This window comes from Panthera pardus, unplaced genomic scaffold, assembly GCF_024362965.1.
Source record: "Panthera pardus isolate Hobbes unplaced genomic scaffold, ASM2436296v1 HiC_scaffold_7, whole genome shotgun sequence".
Lineage (NCBI taxonomy): Eukaryota > Metazoa > Chordata > Mammalia > Carnivora > Felidae > Panthera > Panthera pardus.
The window spans coordinates 65,662,502-65,684,176 of NW_026527002.1; the positions used below are offsets into that span (position 1 = coordinate 65,662,502).

Here is a 21,675-nt window from a genome sequence, read left to right on the forward strand (position 1 = left end):
AACCAGAGTATAGGAAGGACAGGAGTCCAGATTAGCTTCTGGGACAGTTAGAACAAGGGACATAAATGCTGCCAGAATGTTCTTTTACTATTTCTGGTTTTCTTGCCCCCCTTGTTTTTGAGTTTCAGCTACCCTCTCTCAGACTGGCTCTCACCACAAAGTTGGAGGTACTGTCTCTGGCAGCTCCCAGTCTACCAGAGAGGGAGGAAACTTGCTGGCCTTGGTCTCAACTTTAAACCCCTCCCAAAAGGGCTCTGGTTGGCTCAGCTGAGTCAGGCCCCACCCCTGAGCCAATCATTTGACCAGTGAGGGGTGGGCTAGAAGCATTTCTCAGAAGTGTGTGTCATACTACGTTTGAGGAGCTTGGAGGCGGTGGGGGACAGGGGTAGGGACAGTGCTGGATAGACATGGATACCCATGTCTACAGTCTTACCGTACCCTTCCCCAACCCCACTCAGTGCTTTATTGTTTTTAAGTGCTGTCAACATCTTTGTTTACCAACACTCCTTTTAATGTGCAAATAAACCCTTTTTCCAAGGAGATAAAACAGAATCTTGTTATAATAGTTCCCAGAGTCTTTTTTTTTAATGTTTTTATTTTATTTTTGAGACAGAGACAGAGCATGAACGGGGGAGGTACAGAGAGAGAGACACAGAATCGGAAGCAGGCTCCAGGCTCTGAGCCATCAGCCCAGAGCCCGACGCGGGACTCGAACTCACGGACCGCGAGATCGTGACCTGAGCTGAAGCCGGACGCTCAACGGACTGAGCCACCCAGGCGCCCCAGTTCCCAGAGTTTTTTAACCCAAGCTAGCAATAAATTATTTTCTGGTGCATGCCATAGGTCTTTTGCAAGAATTCAGAACCACACCAATGGTTCTGAACCATTAACTGACTCTATCAGTTAACTTTATGCTGCAGTTAACAGCCTGGCCGATCCCAGATGAGTGAGCAGTAAATGTTTATTGTTGCATGCCACCGAGTTTTGGTGGTTGCTTTTTCACAGCATCGTTGCAGCTACAGATAACTAACTTAATAGGATTGCACTTCCGGCCCCTCGTGTTTGGATGGAGCCACAGTTCTGGTAGTGAGTTGAGAGTAAAGGTTATAGTGACATTTCTGGGCTAGAGCATTCATTTGGTGGTATGAGACCCTCTAGAACTCTCTTTCCACCCCCTGGACAGCAACCTAAACTTTTGTAATGGTGGCTACTCCATCGGCCTAGCTCCCTTAGAGACAATATGAGCTAAACACACCACTGAGTTGTTTTAAGCCTGAGTTTTGGAGTGGCTAGTTACTGTGGCATAACTTAATCTAACCTGAGTGAGGTGAGAAAGGGTATTTGAAGAACTTTGCTAAAGGTTATCTATTGCTTTCTACTTGGTGCTCTTTGAGAAATTGCAATAAATGTTTGAATTGTATTTTCAGTTCTTGGTTATCATCCTGGTTTGACTTGCTTGCTCACTCTTGACTGGCTTAGGTTTGGGCATATTAGAGAACTGGTTGCCAAGAAATTGGGAAAGAGAATAGCTGCCCCTCACCTTCTAAATATCTTGGGATTTTTCCCAAACAGAAAAGGTTTTCAGATGTTGAACATTCCAAATGTCCACTAAATTCCTTCTAGCAAGGCAGATGAAGTGAGGGCGCCTGGGTGGCTCGGTTGAGTGTCCAACTCTTGATCTCGGCTCAGGTCATGATCCCACAGTTTCATGGGTTTGAGCCCCACATCAGACTCTGTGCTTACCATGCTCAGAGCCTCCTTGGAATCCTCCCCTTGTCTCTGCCCCTCCCCTGCTCACGCTGTCTCTGTCTCTCTCCAAATAAACAAATAAACTTAAAAAAAAAAAGTAGACACAATGGAAGTTCTTCTCTTTCTAGATTATATATTATCACAGCAAAAAAGAAGGCTTCCTTCAACAATGGAAGTGGGATAGGCAAGAGGACAAAGAGGAAGGACTTTGTAAAGCAAAACCCAAAAATCCCTTGGACATGCACAACTTTCCATTCCTTTGAGAATGTAGTTGAAATACATACAAAGAAGAAAACAGGAGGAAATCTTTGTGACCTTCAGTTAGGTAAAGATTTCTTAGATATCACACCAAAAACTCCAAAACACTGTTGGGTTGATCTTGAACACTAACATCATCTACTCATTGAAAGACATTGTTAAGAGAATGAAAAAACAAGCCACAAACTGGGAGAAAATATATGCAAAGTGCATGTATGATAAACGGCTTGTATCCACAATATGTAAAGAACTCTCAAAGCTCAATAAAAAAAAAAGACAGTTAAACAATGGATAAAATATTTGGACATATACTTCACCAAAGATATATGCAGAAGGCAAATAATCACAAGAAAAGATGCTGGACATATCATTTGTCATTCCAGAAAGGGAAATTAAAATCACCAGGAGGGTACCACAATACTCCTAGTACGGCTGTAATCACAAAGACTCATCATAGATGTGGAACACCTGGAACTATCCTACGTTGTTGGTGGAGATGTAAAATGGCACAACTACTCTGAAAACATTTGATGCTTTCTTAAAAAGTTAAGCCTACACCTACCATATGGCCCAGTCATTCCACTTCTAAGAATTTACCCAACAGAACTGAGAACATATGTTTACACAAAGACTTGTACAGGAATGTTCATAACAGCTGTCTTTGTAATAGCCCCAAACTGGAAACAATCCAAATGTTCATCAAAGGTGACTGGATACATTAATTGTGGTATATCAATACCATAGAATATCAATGATAAAAACACACGAACTGTTGATATACCCAACAACATAGTGATTCTCAAAATAATTATGCTAATTGAAAGAAGCCAGGCCAAAAGAAAAAAAAAAGGAGTACATAGTTTAGGACCTATTTACATCAATTTCTAGAAAATATTAACTAAGATACAGAAAGCAGATTAGTGGTTGCCTGTAGGCAAGGTGGGTGGGGATAAAAAGAAATTGGATTCCAAACAGGCAAGGGGAAACTTCGGGGGGTGATGGCTATGTTCAGTATCTTGATTATGATGATGGTTTCATAGGAGTCTATTTATGTCAAATCATAAAATTATACAACTTAAATATGTACAGTTTATTAAATGTCAATTACACCTCAATTTAGCTGAAAAATATATGTGTAGAATGCATCAGTTATTGACTGAGTAATGATTCAGGAAGGAACTACCAAATGGTCTACCAACTTGGGTTATAAAGATTGGGAAATTACAGTAAGTAGAAGGTTGGCAGCTACAGGTGCATGTTTCTTCAGTTGCCAGCCTGACCTTCAGATTTGGCTCAACTAAATCCAAAGACAAGTGCAAAGACAATCCAGTCTTCTGGGAGTCCAGAAGATCTGTAATATAGAAACCTCTTTGTCACATACCTGAAATTGAGTAGGATGGTCGCATGGGCTGTGACAGCCGATATGAGCTTGACTGAAGACAGGTTAAACCAAAGTAGTTCAGGAAATCATTCAGCACATTTGTCTCTGCTACTGATAAAAATGTTGCTTGGTTACCTGCATGGGATAGAAAAAAACCTTTATTTCAAGTTAAGCACCCATAAGTTTAGCACCCTAAGTTTCCTGAATAATAATGCAAACATTCATACACATAACTTATTATCATCTCCAATCCAATAAATAAAAATGAGGAACGTGATTGTCTCTTCTGCAAAAGGTTATTAAAAGTTGTATGGTCTTAGGGCACGTGGGTGGCTCAGTCACTTAAGCATCCCATGTCAGCTCAGGTCATGATCTCATGGTTTGTGAGTTCAAGCCCTGGGTCAGGCTCTGTGCTGACAGCTCAGAGCCTGGAGCCTGCTTTGGATTCTGTGTCTCTGTCTCTGTCTGCCCCTCCCCAACTCATGCTGTGTGTGTGTGTGTGTGTGTGTGTGTGTGTGTGTCTATCAAAAATAAATAAACATCAACAAAAAAATTTTTTTTAGGTTGTGTGGTCTCTCAGAGCCACCCCTTGGTAACAACACAAAAAGTTTTAAAATCTGCATTGGAAAATTTTTGTGAGAGTTTTGCTTTTCTGGTAAAGTTTGAGCTTTTCAAATATGATGGTCATATAATTTTGTAAAAATTTATTTTTCTGTTGTAGAAGAACATGGGGACCAAGAATGAAAAGACTAAAAATCTAATCCTGGCTCTCCTATGAACTCAATTTCCGTGTCTGCAAAACAGAGATACAAGAAGCACCTACCTGTAGTAGGTTTGAACAGTGGGCCCCCAAAATACATATCCATGACCTAATCCCCAGAAAATGTGAATGTTACCTTATTTGGGAAAACAGTCTCTGTAGGTAAAATTAAGGATCTTGGAATAAGGAAATCATCCTGGATTATCTGGGTGGGCCCTAAATCCAATGACAGGTGTTTTATAAGAGAAAAGCAAGAGAGATTGGAGACTGAGGGGGAAAAGATAAGGCAATGTGAAAATGGAGGCAGAGAATGGAGGGATGAAATGGAACGATGTGGTCCCAAGTCAAGGAAACCAGTAGCTGGAAAAGGCAGAGAATGGAATCTTCCCTGGATCCGCTGGATTCAGTGCTCTGCCTACACCTTGATTTCTGACTGTGGCCTCCAGAACCATGAGAGAGGACCTTTTTTTTTTTTAAAACCAATTTGTGGTAATTTATTACTGCAGCCTCAAAAAACCAATACATTAGCTCACAGAGCACCAAAAAATGGGAATAGTACTACCAGCATTGTAGGTTTGCTACGAGGATTAAATGAGCACTTAGAAGAATGCTTGATACCTTGCAGGCAGATAGAAGTGCTGAGTTGTTTTTTTTTTTTTAATGTTTATTTATTTTTGAGACAGAGAGAGACAGAGCATGAATGAGGGAGGGTCAGAGAGAGAGGGAGACACAGAATCTGAAGCAGGCTCCGGTCTCTGAGCTGTCAGCACAGAGCCGGACGCGGGGCTCGAACTCACGAACTGTGAGATCATGACCTGAGCCGAAGTCGGCCGCTTAACCGACTGAGCCACCCAGGCGCCCCAGGAGGGCTGAGTTTTTACAAAAAAGAACTCTGGCGTCAGTGCAGCTGATTGTTGATGACATCGCTTTTCTGGTCCGTGACTGGTGGGCTAGATTCCATAATACTGGTGCACCTTGTTAGATTACGGAATTGAAAAACTAATCACGACGATGGTGAAAAGGCCAAGAACGCACCCTATAGAGGTTCTTTTCAAAGGAACACTCTATAAAAGAAACACTTCAAGTCTCAATGTATTTGGGTCCTTCTCTTTAGTTGTCTCTACAACCCCTTAATCCCTAAACGCAGTGTAGAAAGGAATGTACAGACCACAGGAGAAAACCATTTTTATTGCTTCCACCGGGAGCGTAAAACCCCACGGCGCCCTCGGAGTGCAGAGTTCTCAAGCCGATCGCTGATACCCCGGTTCCACACGCAGAAAACTACAATTCCCAGAAGGCTTTGGGCCCCGGCGCTGGTGGGGTGAACCTCTAAAAGGGGCGGAATCTAAGAGAAGGTCGTTGGCCGGTTCCGTCGTCCAGAGCGGCAGGGGTCGCTTGGGCGGAGTTGGGAGGAAACGCGCCTCCATATTGGCTGGGAATAAAAAGGGCGGCGTTTAGCGCTCGGTTGGTCGTGTGGCGGGGATCCAGGACGCCTGGGCCCGAGCTCAAATTTCCCGGGCCGGGAGCGCGGGGCCTGCTGGGAAGGCGCCGGGTCGGTTGTGTATCGGGCGGGCGGCGGCGGCCGCGGGGGGCTTCGCCATGCAGAGCACAGACCTGGGCAACAAGGAGAGCGGCAAGTTGTGGCACCGCAAGCCCTCCCCGGCCGCTCGGGACGGGTAAAGGCGATGGGCTGCGGAGGGGCCTGGAGGCCGCGAGGGGCGGGTCCGCGTCCTAGGAGAGGCGTTGGAGGAGCTGTTGGGGATGGTCTTGGGTAGGGGTGTATGGCGCCGGGTAGAAGGGCGGGTTCTGCCTCTGACCCTGCCCTAGATCCCTGGCCTGGGTGATCTGTTGAAAGGCTGGTAGCCTGAGTCTCGCTGTGCCCCGGAAGCCGAGGTCTCGTCAGAGATCTCTTCCCGGTCCTGGGGGCGGGGGTCTGGGCAGGATTAGCGTGGGGCAGGAGGCAGGTGGTTGGTGATGTGGGCGAGACTTTGTGCCAGGACTCTGCCTAATTACCATAATAGCCCTGTAGTATTCCCGGCGCGCAGTAGATGCTCAGTAAATGTTTGTTAACTGTTGCAGCTGGAAAAGAACTCACGAGGAATGATGCAGGGGAAGGGGAACAGTGCACTTCGACCCCTTCCAAGTGCCCCAAGTTACCCATCTTGTATCATGGGTACAAGATACCCATGTATCTTGATCTTACCCATCTTGTATCATGGGTACAAGACAGGCATGCATCCATCAGCTATTTGTTGAGCATCAACTCTCTCCCAAGCTTGGAAGCTCTGGGGGACGGCATGGGAACAAAACAAACTTCCGGTTTTCTGGAGCTTACACGTTAGTGTGTATGGCAGGGACGACAGGGGGTTACAAACTACCAGTGCAAGGTGGCCTCCTAGTACGGCCAGCCCTGCTGCTGGGTTTTTGTTTGTTTTTTAATAGACTTTCATTTTCTTAGGACAGTTTTAGGTTCACAGCCAAATTGAGAGGAAGGGACAGAGATTTCCCGTGTACCCTCTGCACTCACACATGCATAGTCTCTCCCCCATTATCCATATCCCCCATCAGAGACGTATATATGTTGCAGTGGATGAACCTAGGTTGACACATCATTATCACCCAAAGGCCACAGTTTATGCTAGGACTCACTCCTGGTGTTGTATTTCTTTGGGTTTGGGCAACTGTACAAGGACCTGTCTCTACCATTATAGAATCACAGAAAGTATTTTCACTGCCCTAAAAATCCTCTGTGCTCTGCCTGTTTTTCCCTCCCTCCTCAGCTTTTCTTTTCATTTTGGTCCCAGATACTTAAACCGTTTGAGTCTTAGCCACTCCGGTGTGACTTTAATGGAAACCTTTGCCCCAAGTGGTGCCATCTTGGTTCCAATGGTGGCACACAGATTGATCTTATTGCTTTTAATTTCCCAGAATTTCATAGCCTTTACCGCATCACTTGGATTCATGTTTCTTGTTCTAGTAACTTTGCTGTCGACCCTTTGGTTGCTCCTCAACAAATCAACAGACTTTAAGTGCCAGCTATGTTTGCTCAAAGCCTGGTGCTGGACGTCCCACTGGCTGCTTGTTTGGTTTCCGATTACTGTCAGCCTCCTAGCAATGCTGCTTTCCCATCAACTCCGTTGAATAAAAATTTTTGTTTAGAGTAGGGATTCTTCAGCAGGGATTTTCATTTCCAAACTTGGAGTTTGTATAAATACTCCCCTTCTTCTGATATTTTCTAAATGGTCTGAAAGTTATTGCCAGCCCACAGTAATTCTGTTTCTTGCTGTTAAAAAAAATATCTGGATATACATGCAAGATTCGAAAACAAAAGAAACAAGTTTTATGCAAATGTTATTTGCTGCTTCCATGAAAATGTAGCTTTCTTTTTGTTCATTAAAGCTCATTGTTATCGCGTGGAGTCAGATGGACTTTAGTTGAAAGTAAATGTCCATTTACTAACTCGGTGACCTTGGGCAGGTTAATCACTAAGACTTTAAGTGAAGCTAATAATGCCTACCAGACAGGGTTGTCTTAGCGCGTTATAAAGACTTTAAAATAGTATCTCAAGCATCTTGGTGTTTGGTAAATATTTGATTTTTTAATTATGTTTAAGGACTGAGAACCTGTCAGGCAACCTATGAGCAATTGAAAGGCAGTTGTTCCAAAATAAATGCTTGAGTTATATGAAAAACCAAAAGGGCAGAATGTTGCTATTAATTATGATTATATCTAGGTGGTAGGGTTATAATCAGATTTATTTATTCATTAGTGTTTTTCTTTACCTTCCTTATTTTGAACAATGATCCTGTAATTTTGTGATCCCAACCCATAATAAAATGTTACAGAAAAAAGAGTGGAGGGAAAAGTCGTTGGCTCTGTCTGATTTTAATTGCTGGAGAACATTTTTATGTTATTACACATTTATTCTCCCCCTCTCCCCTTTGGGGATGTCAAAGGAAAACCAAATCTGGACAGTAGTTAAAGTGGTAAAAACAGATTTTATTCAGGAACTATTGCAATAGAAGAGAGGAGACCTCAGTATAGAAATGGTCTCAGCTCTGAATACAGCCTGGGCAAGTGAGAATGTACAGCCAAGGAGCAGGGTGGGAGTCAGTGGGTAGAAAATTACTAAGATGAAACATCTAGGATAATGGGTTTCTGCCTAAACCAGCCTCTAAGGAGATTCTTGATGAAGATAGGCCAGGGTGATCAGATTGATCAGTTATCAAGGGTGATCAGGTTTTGAGGGTCAGGGGTTATTTTATTTTATTTTAAGAGAGAATGTAAGCAGGGAAGGGGCAGAGAGAGGGGGAGAGAGAATCCCAAGCATGCTCTGCACTGTCAGCACAGAGCCTGATGAGCTCAAATCCATGAACCACAAGATTGTGACCTGGGCTGAAATCCAGTCAGACGCCCAACGACTGAACCACCCAAGCACCCCAAAGGGTCAGGGGTTCTAATTTTTTTTTTTTTTTTTTTTTTTTTTTTTTTACATTTTATTTATTTTTGACAGAGAGTACAAGTGGGAGAGGGGCAGAGAGAGAGAGGGAGACACAGAATGTAAAGCAGGCTCCAGGCTCTGAGCTGTTAGCACAGAGCCCAACGCAGGGCTCGAACTCAACAAACCGTGAGATCATGACCTGAGCTGAAGTTGGTCACTTAACTGACTAAGCCACCCAGGCACGCCCAGGGGTTCTAATTAAATGGACTGAGCAGGATTCTTGCTAAAATTAGATTTTACAGGGAAGCACACAGATGGAGGAGTGCCCCTGAGTGTCTCCCTCTCTCTCTGACCCTCCCCCGTTCATGTTCTGTCTCTCTCTGTCTCAAAAATAAACAAATATAGCTGAAAATAAAACTCATTTATGCTTAATTCACTTTGGAACACTTCACTTTATATTACAGAAACAATCTCATTAAGATATCTTTAAGATATTGAAATTTTTCTTACATGTGGTAGCTTGTGATTTATATGAAACTACTTTTCGCTAATTACATGATTGCATTACATGTGTTTATTGCTTAATGTAACAGTTGACTATTCAATCAAAAATACATTGTCTTATATCTTGTTATTGTCTGTCAGTTAATCACGATTTATGAATCTTCATAAGTGTGCTTATTTAAAAAAAATTTTATTTTTTTAAACGTTTATTTATTTTTGAGACAGAGAGACACAGAGCATGAACGGGGGAGGGCCAGAGAGAGGGAGACACAGAATCCGAAACAGGCTCCAGGCTCCGAGCTGTCAGCACAGAGCCCGACGCAGGACTCAAACTCACGGACCGAGAGATCATGACCTGAGCTGAAGTCGGCCGCTTAACCGACTGAGCCACCCAGGTGCCCCTAAAAAAATTTTTTTAATTTAACATTTATTCATTTTTGAGAGGCAGAGAGACAGAGCACAAGCAGGGGAAAGGTAGAGGGAGAGGGAGACACAAAATCTGAAGCAGGCTCCAGGCTGTGAGCTGTCAGCACAGAGTTTGAACCCGTGAACCGTGAGATCATGACCTGAACCGCAGTCGAACGCTGAACTGACTGAGCCACCCAGGCGCCCCTGAAATTTTTTTACTTCTAAACCAAAAGCTCCATGAGGGCAGGGCCCATGTCCATCAACTACTTTTAGGTCCCGGCTTGTTCAATGTCTGACACATAGTGAGTTTCCAAGTACTTGATGAATATATGAACAGCAGCCATTTTGATAACAAATAACTTTCTGAACTGCTTTTAGAAATCACTGTCGGATTGCTTCTAGGAGAGCAGCGGGAGGAGAGGGAAGAGCGGATAGGCAGGAAACTTCAAAGTCAGTGAAGTATATTATAAAACCCGTATTTTTCATAGTAACAAGTAACGCTTGACATACAATTAAATGTCTGTTTGTTTTTGACAGAATTATAGTGAACATCATTCACAGCTCTTCTGATTACCTTCCCAAAGTCTTGCGATTTTTGAACGTGGCTTTTGATAGCTCAGGTGATTGCTTAATTGCCGGGGACCATCAAGGAAATATCTATGTTTTTGACTTGTATGGAAACAGGTGAGCAGATACTTTTGATATATACTTTATTTAACAAGTTATTCACTGCCAGTTTTAGTACCTGCTATTAATTATTCATTCAGCAAGATTCATTAAGTTCTGACTGTATTTCAGGTAACTTGTAAAGCACTGTCACAAGTGCTGACAGGAGAAAGTGGGAAGGCATGGGAAATATGTTTAGATTTTTTTAGAGAATTAAAGTTCCGGTTGGAACAGTATCTCTAGTAGCATGTTTTTCCTTAAGTTTAAAAATTTACTGTTGCTAACTTATCAACATCTGGTACTTTATCAGGCAACTTAGAAAGAACTTTACTTTGTACGTTATTGTCACAGTTTACACATGTAGCAGTTTTAAAGAATTGTTCCTCACTCTTCCGCCTCCTCTTCCTTTGCTGAACAATTTAGTACAGAAGCAGTTAGGTGGGATTGATCGAGGGAGTCATCCCTGCAAGGGGGGTAGGTGGGAGGGAGGCCTGTCTGCCTGGCCAGAGTCAGAAGTTACCTGCATGGGGGATGGGGCAATCACGGGCAAGGCAGAGGGCTTTGACGGAGTGAGTAAATACGTTGAGGATAACGGGGCCAGGTTTCTAACAATCGGAAAGGGGAGTTACAAATATGGAAAAGTAGAAAACTAGAATGAACGCCGTGGCACTGGATTGATATGGGATATATCTGTCTGTACTGCTGGTTTTGAATATATAGACATAGAAATAAATAGAAATGTATATGAGAGAGTGAACGAATTTTCTTTTTTTGAGGGGAGGGATGTGTGTGAGGGAGGGGCATAGAGAGGAGAGAGAGAATCCCAAGCAGGCTCCATGCTGTCAGCACAGAACCCGACCTGGGACTTGAGCTCACAAACTGTGAGATTGTGACCAGAGACGAAAGCAAGAATTGGACGCTTAACTGACTGAGCCACCCAGGCGCCCCTGAATTATTATTATTTCTTTAATATGTTTTTTGAGAGATGGGAGAGGGGCCTATAGAGCGAGAGAGAGAGAGAATTCATGCTGAGCATGGAGCCGGATGAGGGGCTTGATCCCAGGACCATGAGATCATGACCTGAGCCAAAATCAAGAGTCAGATGCTTAACTGACTGAGCCACTCAGCACCCCAAGAGTGAATGGATTATAGCTCTTTCCTAGCTTTGCCTGCTCATAGGACCTGGGAGCAACAGCACCCTGGTAGCAATGAATGTACCCAGTGCCCATTTGTTTTCTAAATATCACATTCTGCTCAAAGTAATTGGATCCTTGCGGAAATGGCCAGTTTCAGGATGGAGGCAGGGAAAGTACAAGGTGAGCCTGGAACGTTATGTAGCCAGAAAGAAGGAATTATTTAAAGAAAAAGTATCAAAAGGATATAAATGTCAGCCTAAAAGAGCTCCTTTCCATATTGGAGACACTTTGAGTATCAAAATAAAAAATGATAGTAATGGGTCATAACCCATTGAGTAAAATAGAAATCTATAAATTCATGCTGTAATCAATAAACCGTTTCATGAGAAGGGATATTCACATAGTCACAAAGCACCTCCCCACAAAATGCTTACTAATTATAGAGGAGAAAAAGATTAATTTTACACTGAAGAAGTCTAGCAAACACCACACTAGTATCAAATGATTAAAGTCAATGAGTGGAGGGACCAATCACTGATGGGGCGCAGGGAAAACAACAGTCTCACTTCTATGGTATTCCTGCCAAAGAAGTGGAACCTGCATCTAATCAGTGGAGTCAGACAAAGCTAAATTAAGGGAGTGTGTAACAAGATGGCCTATAATCTTCCCAAGGGTCAAGGTCATGAAAGTTGTAGAAAGACCAGAAGATTGTTCCAGTCTGGGAGAGACTAGAGACATGACAAGTAAAGGCATGAATCTGGACTGATCCTTTTGCTGTTAAGGACATTACTGGGGACAACTGGCAAAATTGAATGGGGTCTGAGGATTGGGTGGTGGTAACATATAAATGTAATTTTCGTACAGTTGTATTGTGATTATATGGGAGAATTTCCTTGTTTGTAGGAAACATGATCATGGTAACTTACTCTCAAATCGTTCAGGAAAGGAAGAGGTCTTATGTAATTAATTTATCTGTGATTTATTAGGTAGAAATCTGTTAATCATTGTTTCTGCTCTTTACCAAAAAAGTAACAGTCACAATTCTCTCACCCTTTACTCTTGCCTAACCTACCTACCCTGCCAATCCTCAATCTTAAATCAATACAACTGTCTCTTCTTTGCTCCCACTGTTAAAGAAAACAAAAATCACTGTTGATTGATTCCGTTACAGAATAATGGACTTCAACGTTAATGATGCTTTCATTTCATTTGCTCATCAATAGTTATTACTTCTCCCACTCTCCTCCAGCATTCCAAACCTTTGCCTGCTTCCTTGTCTCCTTGTGTTTGACCCCACTCTTACTTAACTCCGTGGCCTCCTACTCATTAGAAAACAGACACGTTTAAGCTTCCTTTCCTCCTCCCCAGAGCAGCCTCAGATATATAACCATCCATATCTCTTTGTCAGTTTATTCATAAAAATAAGTGATCCTAATTTCTTCCAGTGCTAATCTTGATCTTCTATAGCCGCCCCTGAGACTTTGCACCATGAGTGTTCCTCTCTTTTATTTTGTTCACTGTCCCTTTTCTCTCCGTCTGTAAAGCAGAGAGGTTAAGTGGCAGAACTGAGACTTGAAATCGGGCTTGTCTGATTCTAACACCCACTACGTGGGGTTCCCTCAGAAATCTTACTTGCCTAATCTACTGGTCTCTTTTCAATTTTCATCATACTATGTACTTTTTTTTTTTTAAAGACTTTATTTTTAACTAATTTCTACACCCAGCATGGGGCTCAAACTCATGACCCTGAGATCAAGAGTCACCAGCCAGGCGCCCCTCTCATCTTACTAAATACTCATTTTCCCCTCCTCCCTGGAATTTTTTTCTTTTGCTTCAAGGCACAGCTCTTTCCTGATTTTTCTACCCGTCTGATCATTTTCCCCCTTGTTTTGCTGACTCTTCTGCCAGTGCCTTCCCCTTAATTGTGCTGCTCAGGCATCTGTCCTTGGGCTGCTCCCTTCCATGTTCCCCATATTCTCATTCGTAATCTCATCAGCCACAAGCCTAAGCTTTCAGCTGCTGTGCAAATACTGTTAACCCAGATCTGCTTCTACTACCTGCTGGATGTCTTCTATATTAGGCTGTCGCGTGCAGGAGCCACGAGCTGCGTCGAGCTCTGGAGCCCTTGAGAGTTGCCGGGGGCACTTGGGTGGCTCGGTCAGTTAAGCGTCCGACTCTTGATTTAGGCTCAATTCACGATCTCACAGTTCGTGAGATCGAGCCCTGTGTCAGGCTCTGCGCGGACATCAGGGAGCCTGCTTGTAATTCTCTCTCCCCCTCTCTTTCTCTGCCCCTCACCCCTGTCTCTCTCTCTCAAAATAACTAAATAAACATTAAAAAAATAAAAGAAAATTGGCCAGTTCAAATTGAGATGTGTTGTTAGTATGAAAAAAATAACGTAAAATATCTCAATAATTTTTATTGATTAAATGTTGAAATGATAATTGTATATTAATTAAATAAAATATGTTATGAAGATTAACTTTACCTTTTTCCACCTTTTTCACTGTGGCTCCTAGAACATTCTAAGTTACACCTAAATGGCCTGCATTACATTTCTTGGACAGCACACCTCTAAATGTTTTGCAAAGGCCTTAAACTCGACATATTTAAAACCAGGCCTATTTCCTGCCCCCAGACTTGTCCCTCTTTTGCCCAATCTTGAAAACTTGATTTTTTTAGTAAATTAAACTCTAGCTATGTGCCAAGTACTCTGCTAAGCACTTAGCATATGTTATTTCATTCAATCAACATATTCTCTCACTTAATCATCACAACAAGCTTATGAGATCTCTTTTCTCACCCTCATTTTGCACGTGAGGAATTCCTGATTCCTCCCTCTTCACCTCATGTTTGCTGCATCACCAAGCCTCTCTCCCGCTTAACTCCTGACACTTGTCCTGTTTGTCCTTTCCATTTATACCCGTAACTCTGATTGAGATGCTCTGTAGTGGCTTCCTTCTTTTTTGTTTTTATTTTATTCTATTGTAAAGTTTATTTCTTTATTTGGAGAGAGAGAGAGTATGCAAGAGGGGCAGAGAGAGGGAGAGACAATCCCGAGCAGGCTGCACACTGTCAGTTGGGGCTTGAACTCACGAACTGTGAGATCACGGTCTGAAACCAAGAGTCCAACGTTCAACCGACTGAGCCACCCAGGCGCCTCCTTAGTAACTTTCTTCATGGTTTCTTGTCCCTCTATCCATTTGCCATTGCTGCCAGAATCCTCTTCCTAAAAGACATGTCTCGTCATAATTCTGCTATGCTTAAAACCTGGTAAGTAAAATCCAGATTCCTTTACATGCATACAGCACTCTTCATAATCTATTTTTGGCCTACCACAATGGGCATTCATTTTTCTGCATTTCATTTTCTTCATCTCTAAGGACTCCTCCAGCGTAAAATTTATGATTGTTGGAGAAATTTCTGATACTAATGCAGTAATCTCTTAATAGGTTTAATCTTGTTCAGCGAACGGCACAAGCTTGCACAGCTCTGGCCTTTAATCTCCGTAGGAAGTCTGAGTTCCTTGTGGCGTTAGCTGATTACTCTATTAAATGTTTCGATTCAGGTAAGAAATCCTCCTGCTTATCTTCTGAATATGAGTAGAATTTAGACTGAAGCACTGCAAGGAATTTGCCAATCTGTATCATCTGAGGGGGTAGTCCCCACAAGACAGCACTCACTTCAGACATTAGCAACAAGTTTGGGGGTCCCGGGACCACCCTCACGTCAGATCAGCTGGCTACAAATTCAGGGTTCCCCACAGCTACCTTTGGGTTTGATATTCACTAGAATGACTCAACAGAACTCAGGAACACACTCCACTTATGATAATAGTTTAATGCAGCGGAAGGATATAAATTAGAACCAGCCAAAGGTAGGACACACAGGGTAGAAAGTGGGAGGCTCCCAAAGGAGAAGCTGCGGTTAACCCTAGGGACGTAGTCCCCTCCCAGCATCAATATGTGGCCCTCCACACTGAGTATTGCCAAACCAAACATATACCTAAGCTTTGATGTCCAGGACTTTTACTGAGGCTCCGTTACACAGATTTATGACCGATTGGGTTATTGCCCACCTGTTTGAACTCAAATTTCCAGCCTTCCTCCTCTCTCTGGAGGTTGGGTGGATATCACGTGGCTGAACGCCCTAACCTTCTAGTCACTCACATGATTAATCTTTCCCGTGTGGCCAGCCCAGTCTCTGAGGTTCTCTTCTTAGATAAGCCATCGGGTGTTGTCTGAGGGACCTGCCATGAATAACAGAGACACCCTATCACTGGGGAAATTTTAGGGGTTTATAGATTGTCTCCCAGGAACCTAGACAAAGGCCATACCTCTCTTTGAAGCCCCAATTCCTTACTATGTAGGTACAAGAATAATAACTTTCTTAATATAACCTATGTGTTTTATACTACATTGTGTATTTTTAGAACATTTAGAGTTCTGTAAACTGAACCTCTTATTAAGAGAAAAGATATCTCAACTGTATTGTTTTTTTCTTGATAGAAGGACACCTGGGTGGCTCGGTTGAGTGTCCAACTTGGGCTCAGGTCATGATCTTGCGGTTCGGGAGTTCGAGTTCCGGATCGGGCTCTTTACTGTCAGCACAGAGCCCTCTTTGTATCCTTTGTACTCCCTTATCTCTGCCCCTCCCCGACTCATGCTCTCTCTCTCAAAAATAAATAAACATTAAAAAAGTAAATAAAGTAATTGATAGAATATTTTAAAAGATAGTAGTAACAATAGTAATAACAGTGATAGTTAACACTTAATAGTGTTTACTCTTTGCCAGGTGCTGTTCTATGACTTTATACATGTTAATTTTAATCATCATAAAACCCACAGACATCGATATTGTTAACTCCATTTACAGATGAGGAAGCTGAGGCACAGAAGTAACTTAACCAAGGTCTCTCACGGCTTGTAAGCAGTGGAGCCAGAATTCCTAACCTGGAAGCCTAGCTCCAGGGTCCCTGCTCTTAATCACTACTACACTCTCACTGTGCACGTACGAAGACAAACCAGTCGTCCTTCAGTGATGCCCAGACACAGTCTGTGTTTGTACAGCAGGGACTTATCTTTCTAGTCTGTTTTCTCTGCATATGCCTCTTTTCCGTTCTAACAAATATATGATCATATCTATATTGTCGTGTGGAGTCATTTCCTTTACTTCATTAAAAATATTCATACAGAATTTTAAAATCAGTACAGAATATTCTACTCTATAGATGTTTGCAGCACCATAATTATTAAACCTGTTACCTGTCAGTGGCCTTTAAACTGTCTCCAATTTTTGGTGTTAAAAAAACACTACTGTCACAGAAGTTCTAAAAAAACCAAATGTTTATACTCATCTGTGATTGCTTCCCTTGGATTCCACCCATTTTCTTCTTCTCTCTTAGTTCCATCTGTTTACAATCTGGTCTATTGAACCCCCCACCCCTACCAATGAAGCCCCTTCTTTAAGATGTTTTCTCCACCTCCCCAGCTACCTCCCTCTTCACTGCTAAATCTTGCTTCTTCACGGCACCCATTGGTGGATTCTGATTTTTGCTGTCCCCACTCCATGCTGTTGAGACTTCTCTAAGGCCATTAGTAACCTCTGATTGTTTAAATGTTTTATTTATTTTGAGAGAGGGGGAGAGTGTGTGCGTGCACGAGTGGGAAAGGGGCAGAAAAAGAGGAAGAGAAAGAATCCCAAGCAGGCTCCACACTCAGCAAAGAGCCTGACATAGGGCTTGATCCCACGACCCTGGGATGGTGACCTGAGCCAAAACCAAGAGTTGGACGCTTACCTGACTGAGCCACCCAGGTGCCCCAGTAACCTCTGTTTGCTTAAGCTCTCTTTATACTTTTCACCCTACCCCTCAGTAGCATTTAACACTTTGCTTTACATTAAGACCTTAGTTTTCATACTCTTCCCTCTCTTGGTTTTCCTCCTACCATTCTGACTGCTTCTCAGTAGTCTTTCCTGTGTTCTTTCAGTGGTCCCTAGACTTAGGGAGTTTTTACCCAATTAAAAAGAAAGTAGAGGAACAACAACCCACATGGGTTGTCAACTTTTAATTTTACCGACATAGGAAAAAACGATAGAACTTCATTTCATAAAACAAGAGATTGTTTTTAACATAAAGCAGCTTAGAAGGATAGAAGCTAGATTAAAAGGTAGTACTCTCAGTTTAGCTTTATGAAAAACTCATGGCATTGTCCTTATTTTTCTCATTTCACTGAAGACCAATGAAAAATCGATCATTAACTAATACCAGACTTCAGACCAGTGTTTGGAAACTACTACTCTCTCCCCAAGGGTTTCTCCGTTCCTCTGTTCCTCTGTTTTCGGTTTTGACCTACTTTGTGTCTTAATGCTTCCCAGATTTACATCTTGCTTTCTGATTATTCTCCTCAGTTTCATCTTTCTGAAAGAAAAAATTCTGTTCATAAAAGTAAAACATGTTCACCACAGCAAACCTGGAAACACAGGAAAATGTAAAAGAGAACATAAAAATCACTTATAATCCTATGACCCAGTGATAATTGTAATGAAGTTTTTGGTGTTTTCTCTGCTGGGCTGTTTTCTGTGCTTCTCTCACATGTACACACGCACCTCAGGATCCATTTTAAAAATCAAATTCATGATCTCTTCTTCCCACACTGCTAAATCTGTTTCTCCATATGTGTTTCTTAAATCAGCTAATAGTATCGCCATCTAGTCATATAACTAAACTAGCACCATTGAAGTCTTAACTCGTCTTTTATTTCAATACATCTAGTTGATCACAAAGCCCTTTGAATTTCTCCTTCATAACTCTTGACTTTCCTCCTTTCTCCATTGCCACATTTGTATTTTAGACCTTCCTTATCGCCTCCTCGGATTATTATAGCAACAGATAAATTAGTTGTCTAGTCTCTTCCTTCTTTCCACTGTATCCCTCATGTATCTTCAGAGTGCTCTCTCTGAAATACACAACAGATATGATACTCTTCTATGTAAAACTATTACAAGAGAAAGCCCAAACTCCCTACCACATCTAAAGCTGTTCTTAAACTCTTTTTCATTTAGCCTCGTCTTCTCACATGTCCATGACATTCGTGTAACTAACCTGTTCCATTGTGCATTTTATCAACTGGCCGGCTTCCATTGTTGTAGATGTTAACGAAGGTGTCTCGTATAAATACCTAGCTATCAGTTGAATCAGTCCTTGGATGATACATAGTGTTTTCCCTATATGACTCTTTTACTTTTTACCACAGTTACCAAGGAGCTAGTTAGCTGGATGAGAGGACACGAATCATCAGTATTTTCGATCTCTGTGCACGCATCAGGGAGATATGCCATCACTACTTCTTCTGATACGGCACAGCTGTGGGACTTAGACACCTTTCAGAGAAAAAGAAAGCTGAATATTCTACAGTCTGTGGGAATACAGAAGGTCAGTGAGTGCGGGGCACATCTTGGTCTGTTGTGCTTCTCTGACTCGTTTCTCGGTTAGCAGGATTTATAGATGATGTGAGAGTAACGATTTACTTTGTCCCACATAGCCGTGTTCTTATAACTCAGCAACAAGTGAAGCAGAGTGGCCCATGCGATGAAAGATGTTGCTTGTGGCTACAATTTCTAACTTACTGGGTTTTTGTTTTTCAAAAAGTTCAAACACGGAGCAGATTTGTAAGAATTTCACAGTGAATACATGTACGAACACCATGTAGATTCTACTGTTAACATGTTCCTATACTATCCTGTACTGTACTTTTGTTATTACGTTATTATGTTGTTATAACACCGTATTAAGGTTCTATCCATCTTTCTGTCCCACTGTTCATTCTTTTCTTGCTTTTCATTTTAAAGTGAATTGCAGACATTAATGTATTTGCCTGTAAATACTTAAGACTGAATTTAATTGACTATGGCTCAGTATCTGTTGATGTGAAACTTACATATAATGAAATGCACAGATGTTTGTATTCATTTGTTAAGTTTTGTCAAATACATATACCTTTGTAACCTGTGCAATCCTATTATTACCATCATCCCAGAAAGTTCCCATATATCCCTTCCCGGGTAAGCACTATTCTAATGTTTTTTTTACCGTAGATTAGTTTTGTCTGTTCTAAAATTTCAAATAAGGGGCACCTGGATGACTCAGTTGAGCGTCCAACTCTTGATTTCTGCTCAGGTCATGACCCCCAGGGTTGTGGGATCAAGCCCTGCCATCAGTCTCCATGCTGAGCGTGGAGCCTGCTTGAGATTCTCTCTGTCTCCCTCTGTTCCTCTTCCCTGCTCATGCTCTCTCTCTCTCTAAAAAATAATAAAATAAAATTTCAAATAAATACAACTAGTCACTGTTGGTATGCATGAAGCTTTTCTTCTTCAGCATGATTTTGAGATTCACCCATGTTGTTGTATGTACCAGCAGTTCATTCCTGTTTATTTACTTATTTATTTTTAGTGTATTTATTTATTTGGGGAGAGAGGGCAGAGCACATGCAGGGCAGGTGCAGAGAGAGGGAGAGAGAGAATTTCCAAGCAGGCTCTAAGCTGTCAGCTCAGAGCCCAATGTGGGGCTCAATCCCACGAACCGTGAGATCATGACTTGAGCTGAAATCAAGAGTTGGACGCTCAACCGACTGAGCCACCCAGGTGCCCCATTCCTTTTTATTGTTGATCAGTATTCCTTTCTATGCATAAATCACTTTTTAAAAGAATATCCAATTCTTTTGCTTTTATGGCTTAATTTTTTTTCCCCCATGTGATTAGCTAAATACTATTTTCAAGATTGTCTGAGTCTCCTATGTGATTGCCTTAGGTTATATTATATGTGCGATATTGCTTTTAATTTCTTGGTCATTAACATGAACAGCTAGCAGGGCATGTCAACCAGAAATTTATTTTGTAGTCTCCCTGGACATGTCAGAGTTCTTTAGATTGCCTTTAATAATTAAAAAAAGATAAAAGTTGTAGCCAGCTTATTCATCAGGGATTTAGGCCAAATATCTTAGTAGGTCTTTTCTTCTTTAATTGCTTTAGTGCTTAACTTGAATTTTAAATTCTAAAGAAGAGTGCCTTGGAATTGAACCCACAATGGAAACAGTTATGAAACGACACAAAAACCATCTGTTCTTTTTACCATGAAATTAAAACTAGTAGATGCTGGATAGTTGCCAATTCTAACCTTGCATTGTCATTTAGATATTTTAGTTTAAAAGATAGGACTCCAAAAGTTAGTGATAGGAGAATAAGATTTAGAAAACATGTGTATAATATGCAGTATGCATGTAAGTATTGTTCTAAAATAATAGGACATTATGGTCTGTTACCTGCAAACGTTTTCTCAAAGGACCAGATAGTAAATATTTTTGATTCTGCAGACCAAGAGCAAAATTGAAGATATTACGTATATATTTACATGACTGTCTACAGTGAAATAATTTTAAAAAGGTAAAAAAGAAACATTCTTAGGTCCAAAACAAGAACCGAAGGAGGGCCCAATTGTTGCCACTCCTGGCTTATTCTGTTGAAAACAGGAAGTAGTTGTAAGCTAATCTTAAAGTAAAACTTTTAGGGGCACCCGGGTGGCTCAGCTGGTTAAGCGTCTACTCTTGGTTTCCGTTCAGGTCATGATCTCATGGTTTGTGAGTTCGAGCCCCACATCAGGCTCTGTGCTGACAGCGCAGAACCTGCTTGGGATTCATTCTCTCTTTCTCTCTCTCTCTTTCTCTCTCTTTCTGCCTCTCCCCTGCTCTTTCACTCACTCTCAAAATAAGTAAAAAAATTAAGAAAAAAAAAAGTAAAGGTTTTATTCTTACCAAGTGTTTACTAAGTCTATGTATTTATTCCAGTTTCTGATTCTGTATTTCAAATAGAACAACTTGTGGGGTGCCTGGGTGGTTCAGTCAGTTAAGCTTCCAACTCTTGATTTCGGCTCAGGTCATGATCTCACAGTCATAAGACCAAGCCCCGCGTCAGGCTCTGTGCTGGGCGTGGAGCCTGCTTAAGATTGTCTTAGGAGTGCATGTGTGCTCTCCCTCTCTCAAAAGTAAGTAAATAAGTAGAACTTTTGTGGCTTTATTTTTGGTGATACATGGTGACAAATGATGCTGTGAGTTTCATTTTATGATGGCCCTTTTTTTTTCTTAATGTTTATTTGTCTTTGAGAGAGAGAGAGAAGAGCATGTGAGCAGGGTAGAGAGAGGAGATAGAGACTCCCAAGCAGGCTCCGAGCTGTCATGCAGAGCCCGACTCAAGGCTTGAACCTGCGAACTGTGAGATCATGACCCAAGCTGAAATCAGGAATTGGACACTCAACTGACTGAGCCACCCAGGCACCCCTATGATGGCTCTTTTTAATCTAAAATAGCCTTCTGCCATTTTT

General features: G+C 41.9%; 1 protein-coding gene across 10 annotated transcripts in view; it reads left to right on the plus strand.

Annotated features, from left to right (window-relative positions):
• Window positions 1-21,675, plus strand: part of TBC1D31 (TBC1 domain family member 31) — a 95,824-nt gene that overhangs the window by 16,740 nt on the left and 57,409 nt on the right. For 6 of the 10 annotated variants that reach the window (XM_053896529.1, XM_053896531.1, XM_053896533.1 and 3 more), the window contains exons 2-4: window positions 10,039-10,185; window positions 14,756-14,871; window positions 18,557-18,735. In XM_053896529.1, the coding sequence (XP_053752504.1) occupies window positions 10,039-10,185; window positions 14,756-14,871; window positions 18,557-18,735 (442 nt within the window). Of the gene's footprint in view, window positions 1-5,576; window positions 5,825-10,038; window positions 10,186-14,755; window positions 14,872-18,556; window positions 18,736-21,675 lie in introns of those variants that run through there. The other 4 variants (XM_053896537.1, XM_053896538.1, XM_053896534.1 and 1 more) reach the window with 3 other exon arrangements.